Source organism: Trachemys scripta, chromosome 16 (genome assembly GCF_013100865.1).
Source record: "Trachemys scripta elegans isolate TJP31775 chromosome 16, CAS_Tse_1.0, whole genome shotgun sequence".
Taxonomy (NCBI): Eukaryota; Metazoa; Chordata; order Testudines; family Emydidae; genus Trachemys; species Trachemys scripta.
Window position 1 is genome coordinate 25,886,802 of NC_048313.1, and position 10,373 is coordinate 25,897,174.

At 49.8% G+C, this 10,373-nt stretch overlaps 1 protein-coding gene across 1 annotated transcript; it reads left to right on the forward strand.

The window, feature by feature from the left end:
- The first annotated feature begins 447 nt into the window (after positions 1–447).
- On the forward strand, positions 448–6,914 carry LOC117889197. The gene is made up of 3 exons (XM_034793081.1): positions 448–747; positions 2,094–2,124; positions 4,076–6,914. Exons 1-3 carry the CDS (start codon positions 532–534, stop codon positions 4,528–4,530), a joined length of 702 nt encoding a protein of 233 aa, XP_034648972.1. The 5' UTR covers positions 448–531; the 3' UTR covers positions 4,531–6,914.
- The last annotated feature ends 3,459 nt before the right edge of the window (positions 6,915–10,373 follow it).

Genomic DNA, 10,373 nt, shown 5'->3' on the forward strand with positions numbered 1-10,373 from the left:
CAGACAGCAATAGTTTAGTTCGATGTTATCGACGTAGAGAAAGAGACCTTCTAAACACGTTACCATGTAGGACTGGCACGCGACCCCTTAAATCGGAGTGAATAAAGGAAGACTGGACACACCACTTCGGAAAGGTTGCCGACCCCCCCTGGCCCTACCATCTCAGTCTTTCTTTCTTTCTTTCTTTCTTTCTTTCTTTCTTTCTTTCTTTCACACTAATACCTTCTCTCACTCATCCCCTCTTTCTTTCATACTCATCAATTCTTTCTCCCTCCTGCCTTGTCTCTCTCTGTCTCTGTCTCTCTCCCCCGCTCCCCCCGGCTCCCCATGATGAACGGGTTACTTTCCCCGCAGTTCTTTCCTTTCCTGTCCCCTGTGCTGTCAGTGGAAATTCTCAGCCGCGCTCCCGCTTCCCTCGGCGCCTCCCTCCCAGGTCCGCCCCGCGCCTATAAAGCCGCTGCGCCGGGCGGCGCTGGTTCATTTCTGCCCCGGACCCCAACCCCAGCTCGGAGGGAGCAGCCGCCTGGCCCCATGACGGCTCTAGAGCACAGCCAGGACCCCGAGAGCCTCCTCCGGGCCGGCTCCCGACGCGCCTGCCCCTGTCGGAGCCTGGACTGGTGCCTGCTCGTGGGGCTGTGCGCCCTGGGCGCAGCGATCCTGGCGCTCGCCTTGTTCTCGGCCTGGAGGGTCCTGCCCCGGCCGCTGGAGACCCCGGAGGCTCCCCCAGCCCTGCCCAGAATGAGAAAGGTAAGGGGGTGGCGAGGAGGCGTCCGTCCAGCCCACGGTCCCCTGTCTGTCTGCCCCAGCGACCGGGGACCCGTCTGTCTCCCTGCCCACAAGGATGGGGCTGTGTGTCCGGCCAGGACAGTCCCCCCTCCCCTCCTGCCTGTCTGTTCCTGGCAGTGTGGGGCGCTGCTTCTCTGGGGAGAGGAAGGTCTGTTTGTCTGGCCCGGCCGGGTGGGCTCTGTGTGTGTGTGTGGAGATAGTGGGGGTAGGGTCTCTCCCCTTGGCTAGCTGTCTGTCTCCCTGCCCCGTGGGGTCCTCCTCTCCCACTTTCCATGCCAGACCTTTGGGACCCCTCGCCCACACTTCACGTGTAAATGCCCAAGTGCACTGATTGTTTGGACAGCCATTGCTTAACCTCTTCACGCGCAAGGAGCTGTACGCTGAGGAAGGGTGGCCTAGGGGGTAGGGTGCTGGCCTGGGCCATGGGAGACCTGCGTTGAATTCCCAGCCCTGCCACAGACTGTCTGTGTGACCCTGAGCAAGTCACGTCAGCTCCCTGCCTCAGTTTCCCCACTCTCCTATGTCACAGGAGTACTGGGCAGTGTTCAGATGCTACGGGTGAGGGAGGAGGACGGTGAGAGGTAGCTGATTCTTAATTTCAGGGCACGGTGGGTGATTTAGGGATGTGACCCTTTAAGCCCTAAGTTGTCTGTCAGCGGCCAGTAGTTGCGTTAGGTTTTGCCGCAGATCCTGCCAGCTAAGCAGGACTGGGAGCGGAGGTGCTGCAACACTTTGTATAGCGGGTGATGCTGACAGCCGCTGAACCAAACTGTAAACCTTGTATGTAATGGAAACCTCTTCAAGCCGGGGGCAGCACCCCTCGTTCCATCACCTGTGACTGGGAGCGCTCTCCATTTAACCCAGTGATCGACTTGCCACATTGGGGCCCAATTTCTAGAGGCGCTGGGTACTTGCCACACAAACCCAAGTCAACGGCTGCCGCGGGCATAACTTGAAAACCGGGCCTGGGACGTCACCGGAAAACAACAGCCCAGAAACCCCAGTGCCCGCCTTTGCAAAATGTCATTGTGTGTGACCGTCAGGCCGCTGGAAAGTCCTTTTCATTCCCAGCTGACAGCTTCTCGGCTCTGAAGTTCTGCATCTCAACTTCCCCAAAAGCTCGCATGCGCCCGGGCCCTGCCTTTGAGTCTACGTCCGTTGGGTCTAATTTATATTATCTAGTTGTGCTGCCATATTCACTAAGGTGTCTGGGGGGGAACATAGTGTCTTGTCTGACCCTTGCAGAAAACAGCTGTTCTCTGAACATCTTTTTTTGTAAAACAAACGCTCTCTTTTCCTTTTTTCAGGAGGCTGGGGTCCAGATGATGCCCACAAGCGGTAAGTATTTTACAGTTACTTGACATTAATGGCTCCTGTTTTCCCTTTCCTAAAGGGGGACAAATGGGAGTTTGGGGGACCTAAATACCTTTGAGGCTGTGGGATGGGAGACTAATACATTGTTTGCATCGCCGGCATACACGAACCAATGTAACTGCTGTTTGTCTGGCCCGGCCGGGTGGGCAGGGTACCAATGGGCTGGATAATTCCCCACGGTCCACGCCATCTGTCCATCAAAGGAGACTTTAAAACTCATGCTGTTTGTACAGTAGGGAAATCTGTCTCTGTCACACTGCAGATCTAAGCAGGTTTGAGCTGGACCAATACTTAACAGCTCTCCCATCCAACTAAGCCGGTGTTCATTTAATCAGGTTTCAGGTTTGCATCTGATGAAGTGGGCTGTAGCCCCACGAAAGCTTATGCTCAAATATATTTGTTAGTGTCTCAGGTGCCACAAATACTCCTGTTCTTCATTTAATCAGGGGTGCTCTAGCCTCTAAACCAGAAGCCCAGACCACATTACATTTTGGATGCAATGCCAAACCAAATTCTTGTCTCCTCCTGCTCCTTTAGACAAAAATCCCATACAGGGAGTAGGTTGCTACCTTCACTGTCTTGACTAAATTCAAACTCTAGTTATATTCTGCTGACCTAAACCACAGACATACTTTCCGTTGGATAAATGAGATCCCCATTTGCTTCCTCTCTGAAACCGCTGGGTGGCTGTCACAGGAGTATTGTGAAGTGTTCAGACATGAAGGTGGTGGAGGAGGAAGGTGTAAGACAGATGATTCTTAAATTCGAGGGCACAATGGATGATTTAGGGATGTGACCTAAATCGCTCGTAAATCTGTTCCGCTCCACCCCAGAGGTGGCTGCATTTCCATGGTAGACATAAGTGGTTCTGAAGTATAAAGCTGGTGGAGTCAAGCAGTGAGTGCTTTTGAGATCTCGCTGGGTGAAAGAGCCATAAAACAGATGGTGTGGTGGGGCTGATTTGTTATTTCACCTAACCACTAGAACTCTGGGGGTTCTCCAGCCTCCTGACTTGGACCAATGCATAGTTACAAGGCTGGGTGGATATAGTTCCCAGCCTCCAAAGAGTTAATTGTGGATTTTTCTCTCCAGCATGGATTGCTGCTGTATGAGCACCTCACCCCTCCTAGAGTCAATGACAGTTGTCTTGGTTATAGATGCTTGGGAGAATCCAATGGGGTGTCTAGAAATGGGGCGCTGTGACCATATGGGATACAGACTCTGCCTAAAGGCTCTGTTAAGGCAGAGCATAAAGAGAAGGCCGTGAAGATAGAAAGCTAGGACGTGTTGCCAGCAGCGGACCCTAGAGAGTGCTACAGCTCTGAATACGTTGTTCGTGGCTCACGCGAACAGAGTCCAGGCCGCCAGATTGACATGAGTCATGTTGGCTTATTCTGCAGCATGTGACCTTCTCCTGCCTATGGGAGCAGGAAGGAAATGGTTTCACTGCTTGCAACAATAAAACCGGATGCGGAGAAGTCCGAAGGCAGCAGTCCCAGTGTGAGGGAATGCCTGTAAAGCCCCCTGCCTCGGACCCATGAGCTCGTACTGGGGCTGGATCTCCCGTAGACATAGCACAGGGCTCTGCGGTAGGATGGAGAAATCCATGAGCTGAGGATTGGGGTGAGGACGTGTTGTCTAGTGGTTAGACAACCCTTGCCGCTAAAGGAGAATCTCTCATTAGCTCTGGTCAGTGCAGAGCCGGACACACGGTTGAGCAGTGGTCACTGTGGTGCATGCGTTGACTAGCCAGGTCACTAGTACACTCCCACACTTCGCAGGCCCCAGCGCTTCTATCGCCCTTTTCAAAGGTCGTGATCATTCTCCCCATTTCGCAGCGGGGGAAACTGAGTCTTTATCCCCCCCTCTTCAAAGATGACTAACATGCCTTCCCTCTTCTACCCTGTTTCTGCAGCTGTAATCAAGGAGAGGGTAATGGAGTTCGATCATCTCCAGGGTATTGATGGAGTGGTTCTCAGCTCCCACTTCGACTACCACGACACATCGCACAAGCTGGAGGTGAAGGTCGGAGGCCTCTATTTTATCTACGCCCAGCTGGCTGTCAAATGCGTTGATAAGACGTTATCTTGCAGCAAGCCGCAAACAGTCAAACTGATCGTCAACCAGCAGACCAGGGGCACCCGCAGCACGGTCCTGACCATCTCCCTGCACTTGTCCTCCAATTCGGAAGAGACCATGTCCAAGTTCTCGGCGGTTCTGCAGCCTCTGAAAAAAGGCGACTCTCTCTACGTGACGATGGACACTAATAAAACAGACATTGATAACTGGCAGCTGGACCAAACCGACAAAAAAGACAACTTCTTTGGCCTCTTTAGGCTATCTAGCTCTGCCGAGTCAGCAGACCAGTAGGTGGGAGCAAGGACCTCAGCGGTGGGAGTGGCAGTCAGTATCGCCTTCGGTTCTCTGGGACTCTCTGCTAGAGGTTGTGGAGGGTAGATTCCACCTAGCAAAATTCCCAGGCTAACAATCAGCAGCAGACACTGGGAAAACACGGTGCGTTGCTAGCTCTGGCACGGCACCGTCGCTTGGAGTGGCGACAGCTGGTTTCCATTCGAAGCAGGACTGAAACGGAAGGAACACAGTGTGGGGCGCGCTTGGCACACCGAAGAACCGGCGTGGGTCTGTTTTTAGCCATCAGTGATATTTATTATTATGTGTTTCTTTAGCGTTCTGTAATTTATTGTAAGCAACTGGGAGATTGAATGAACGGTGCTGCTTTTGTTTTTTAATTTGTGTGAGTGGGTTGCTCTAAATGTTGACAAGGACCAACATGGCAACCTTAATTCTGATGGAGTAATTCCCGTGACTGTCAGTATTATGATTATCCGATCATTGCTGCACGTGGTATTATGCCATCCGTTTGGTCTTATGGCAGCTAGCGTATGGTGCTGATCAGTGTGGTTTAGCCATTGCCCACTGCTGGCTGGCATTGCAACTGCTCAGTCGTGTGTCATAGGCCCTATATTGCTGAAAGCTAGTGGAGATTCTCTTTTAGGAGAAGTAGATTGAGGCCTGTTCTTCTGCAGCAGGAAGGTCTGAGATCTATCTGAGCTTGTCATCATGAAGCCCTAAAAGGCGACAGATTTGTTACAAGAGGGCGTTTGCCTAATCATTATATTTTGCATTCTGTGATTATGTGTCTTAAAGTGGAGAGTGTCAGCATCCGTGTGGCCCCCTTCCCGCCAAAAAATTTACTACTAAAAATACACTTGTGAAAATGCATCTGTTTGAAACTTAATTGGAAAGAGTTCGTTTAGAATTTAAACAGCCTTCTGCGACGCTCCTAAAATTGGGTCTTACTCACTAGCACAATGTCTCGTCAATTTCCATTTCCTGGTTGTGGTGGTAGCTCAGGGTGGAAATTGACTAGCTGGTTTCCACTGTACAATCTGAGTGACGTGTAAACAGCATAAATGGGATTATTAAAAAAACGTATTTAATCCCTAATAGTCACTCGGCCGGGGGTCGCAACAGCTTTCCCAGGAGTCTTCTTGAGTTATTTAAGCAGATTGTGGTTATTTTTAAAGCAATTTAGAGATGCTTAAATTAGCAGATACAACAGTTGCCAACTTTCATGACTTTATCATGAGTCTTGGGATATTTAATCCTTTTCTTAAAGCCCCAGGCTCTAGTGTCATGTGAATGCAACAAAGTCTCAGGAATCGTTTTGGAAAAAAAATCAATCCTAGCTCTAGTTTGTGGAGAAATGCTGGGAAAAAAATGGCCCCCTAAAGTGCAAAATCCAGAAAGCAAATAAAAGTAATTCCAATTTTATTTATATCCTTTTTAAATCTCCTGAGTTTTTTTTTTTGCAGCCAAGCTCACGATTTTTGTGCGGCCTGACTTGTGATATTTTGAATGCTTGGGACTGGTAACCCTGCACAGAGTAACTACAATCATGCCAATAACTTGACTTCAAACTGCACTTTTCAAAGGCTCGAGTCTATCACTGCAATAGCATTACTCAGAGTAAGATACTATTCCGCACGCAGCAAGTGGGCAGTGCTGGCTCCTAAGTTATTGGGGCCCTGATCTTTTTATTAAAGGAGATGAGACTGCAGCTCACCTTGACCTCAGCTGGGATTGGAGGGACTTTGCACTTCTGGAATAAAGACTTCCATAGCTCAGTGCTGTTCTGTTGCAATGATGCTCTTCAGAACCTCTTAGGTAAAGCAACAGTGGTTCCAGATCTGTGTGTTTTTAACACATTGTCGGTGAAAGCTTGTCTGACATTCAGATGTATGCATTTTCTTCCTCCATACTGGGGTATATTTAATATATGAACATACAGTTTAAGTATTTATTAGCAATACATTTTTATTTCCAACCAGTGGATTAACCCACAAGTACTAAGGTAAACTCAGTCATGAGTGAGTTTAGAGGAGTAGTTTCTTAACCTTTTCCATCCTTTACAAAAAGCATCTAGGGATTCCCTTTCCTCTCATCCTAAAGAGTGTGAAAGGGTGTAACCCCATAGGCAGAGAACCTCTGATTTTAGGACACTTGTTCTCTGGTGGCTGGAAAGTGCTTGTTCTCATTTATTGAAATAAGACCTGAACTATGTGCGTGGGAAGAGCTAAGAGGTGTATTATTGTCATATATGCTCTAACTTGTTTTGTAAAAACACTTCTGGAATATATATACTATATATTTAGTATGCACTTTAAATTGCTTATTTATTTTGATACAGCAGTTAAAATGGACGTGTCCATCAATAATAAACTATTTATACTCAAGAGTCCAAATGAACTTGCACTGTATTTTATAATCTGGTTTCTTTGATCCTTTTGGGCCCAACGCTCCAGTCGTACTGTTGAAAGGAGGAATGTGAGTTGAGGCAGATCAGAATCTGTTTTTCTGTGTTAATTATCCAGCAGATCTTTCCGTCCTTTGGAAAAAGCCACGCTGTCTAACCCAGCCTTTCTCCACTAGCCCCCGGTGGTTGGTCAATATTCAGTTGGCCATACGTCTAAAGAACTATAAGTCCAGTAATGACTAGCCCTGCATTGGTCTGGGGAGATGCAGCCTACGTGGCTTTGTAAGTTTGTCACATGGCCAAAACTTTTCCTGGTGCCTTTGCTTCTACATCTCCAACCAGATGGGTCTTGAGCCTAACGCTTAAGAAGTGACCTCAGTTGGAGTGGTGGGTGCTGACCACTTAGACAGCAAGGGCCTGATTTTCACAGTTGGCTGCTAAATTCAGTGCCTGCTGCTGAAAATGTTGGTCTCCGCCATTCGCCATAGGAATCTTTTGCTCTGCCCTCATCCACTCACCCTTTGAAAGAAGACCCAGAATTGTTCTTGCTATCTTGGTGCAAATCGGAGCAACTTCATTGCATTCTGTAAAAAAAAAAAAGAGAGCAGAATCTGCCCCATGGCTACTTCTCCCGACCTTCTGGAGGTTTTGTCGTACGTTAAAACTTGAGTGACGTTCCAGAGTTGTGGTCCTCTTATGGTCCATCCATAGGAGGTTACCCAACCAGGAGACTTTGGGTCAGGGTGAATGCAAGACATTTCCCAAGTTATGGTCTGGAAATCTACTCTTAACCCAGCTCCAAGTGATGTGGTGGTACCAGAGAGCATTCCCGGTCTCTTGGAAAGATCTCCCAATGGGGTCACACGTGAGCATCTTCTCACTGCTCCTGAATGGGCCTACTCTGGAAACATTCAGCACCGTGTTGAGCTGGAAATGAGTCTAGAGACAGCCGATCCACCTCACGCAGGACTCTCAAGAGAACCCGTCTCTGGATGGGATGTTATTAATCCTTTTCAAAAGGTCCTGGATCACTGAGAGACAGGAATTCATCTAGGGCTTGATTCTACTTCGGGGCTAGTCCAGCCGACTGTCCCCGGCCAACATTCACCACCACTTCCCAGGGAGAGAGCTTATAAGAGGGGGGAAGTTGCCCCTCTATGGTCCATCCAGCCCTTGGCCTCAGCTAGTCACCTTGGGGTGGGCAGGAAACTCCCTGTCAAAGGATCCAGTGAGACATGCCACTTCTTTAGCGGCTGTTGGATGCCGAACTGGTCATTAGGATATAGATATTCAGGCCTGTCTGTAAAGGCCTCTACTTTCAGAATGTAGGTGTATTTTTATCACTTCGCTAGTTACAGAGGTATAAAACAAAGACTCAAAACCACAGTCCGCCCTTGCATGGGCCTTCTCTCACTAGGAGAGTCTGAGGCCTGGTTCATAGGCAGGGGTGGCCAACCAAGCTCTTCAGAAGTTAATATGCAGCTCCTTGTATAGGCACCAACTCCTGGGGCTGGAGCTACAGGTGCCAACTTTCCAATGTGCCTGGCGGGGGGGCCCACTGCTCAACCCCTGGCTCTGCCCCCACTCCATCCCTTCCTGCCCCCTCCCCTGAGCCTGCCGTGCCCTCGCTCCCCCCCCCCCCCCAGCCTCCATGCCAGGAAACAGCTGATTGGGAGGTGCAGGGAGGGAGGGGAGGCTGCCGGTGGGTGGGAGGAGCTGGGACCGTGGGGGAGCAGATGGGGGGGCTGCTGATGTGTTACTGTGGCTCTTTGGCAATGTCCATTGGTAAATTCTGGCTCCTTCTCAGGCTCAGGTTGGCCACCCCATGGCTAAGGGGGCCTTTGGCAAGGCAGCCATAACCTTGGAAGCCAACGGTCACATCCTCACATTCCAAACTAGTCCCATTGAAATCAGGTGCTACTGGGCTCTTGGGAATACAGTCCTGACCTGATAAGGCCCGTCACCACCAGATAAAGATGGTTAAAGCATCCTGTCTGGCAAGAACTCACTTCTCAATAGTTGTGGTTGCGAAACCCTCATTTCTGTATGTTTTATCTTTATTTGGGCAAAATGTGTTAGACTTTAAGGTGCCACCGGACTCCTTGTTGTTTTTGTGGATACAGACTAACACGGCTACCCCCTGATCCTTGACACTTTTCTATTGTTACGCTGTCTGGTTCTCCAGTTGTTTCTGTCTGCTGTCTAGGTGTAAGTTAATTAGGGGAGTGGGATATAATTGGTTAGAGAAGTATGTTACAATGTGTTAGGATTGGTTAGATAGATTTCAGTAAAATGATTGGTTAAGGTATAGAGGAGACTATTACTATATAAATTAGGGGCAAACAGGAAGGAAATTGGGATTCGAAAATGAGGAAAAAGGAACTTGGATTTAAGCTTGCTGGAAGTTCACCCCAATAAACATCGAATTGTTTGCACCTTCGGACTTCGGGTATTGTTCTCTGCTCACGCGAGAAGGACCAGGGAAGTTGGAGAGGGAAGGAATAGGCCCCCTAACACTGCTTTGAACTGTTCCTGAGTGGTGACACCCATGACCTATCTGTCCCCTCACCTGGCCCTCAAGCTTGGAACTGGCTCATCATGGTGCATCACAGCCTGACGTGCTTGGCACCTCAGCTCAAGGGTGTGACATCAGGCCCCCAGCCTACCCATCACAGGGCAGCTCCCTGCACAGCAGGGAGGAGACAGAGACAGGCGATGCGGTCACGGTGCCAAATGCACATATCCTTCCAACCTCTCTGGTGGAAACTGACGTGAGTTCAAGGCCAGAGGTATCTCTCTCTCTGTCTGCGTCAGCGCCACCTCCTCGTTCCCTCCTAAACAATAACAAGGGAAGTCTACACAACAACCCACACAAAGCTAACCACATCCCTAGCGGTGACAATGTGAGCTTCAACTCGCCCCTGGTTTTAATCCTTTCCTCCCCTGCGTGATGAATGTTCTCGGGGCCTAAGTGCCGGGTTCGGCTGTAAGACTCCTGGCTTCGCTTGTTTGGGCGAGGTGCTGCAACACCCCGTGCCTCAGTTTCCCTAGCTGTTGAATAGGGAGAACAATCCGTCCCCTTGTTCAGACTGTAAGCGCTTCATGTCTCTTGCTATGTGTCTGTACAGTGCCTGGCACGCAGGGGATCACGGGCACTCGAAGCGCTGCTGTGATGCAAGGATCGGTGGCAGAGGGGTGCACTCACAGAGTCTGAAAGGTTTCGCATCTCTTCCAGTTCTCAGCAGGGCATTGCAGTGCAATGGTTCTGTGGGAACAATGCTGCCCTCCCGTGTCGGCGCCAGAGTGACATGCAACCCAAGGCCGCTGCTGACTATTTGGGGGGAATTCTGCTTTAACTTACGTGGTGGTGGCGGCGTGGGGTTTTGGATCAGCCTTGTAGTCGTGCTTCCCCGTAAAAGTGATTTGCTATCAGAGT

Bases quoted from the DNA above. Each gene is read 5' to 3' on its own strand.
- LOC117889197 (XM_034793081.1), top strand. From the start codon at position 532: ATGACGGCTCTAGAGCACAGCCAGGACCCCGAGAGCCTCCTCCGGGCC. The intron at 748-2,093 runs GTAAGGGGGTGG...TCCTTTTTTCAG, and splicing joins CCCTGCCCAGAATGAGAAAG to GAGGCTGGGGTCCAGATGAT. The intron at 2,125-4,075 runs GTAAGTATTTTA...CTGTTTCTGCAG, and splicing joins CCAGATGATGCCCACAAGCG to CTGTAATCAAGGAGAGGGTA.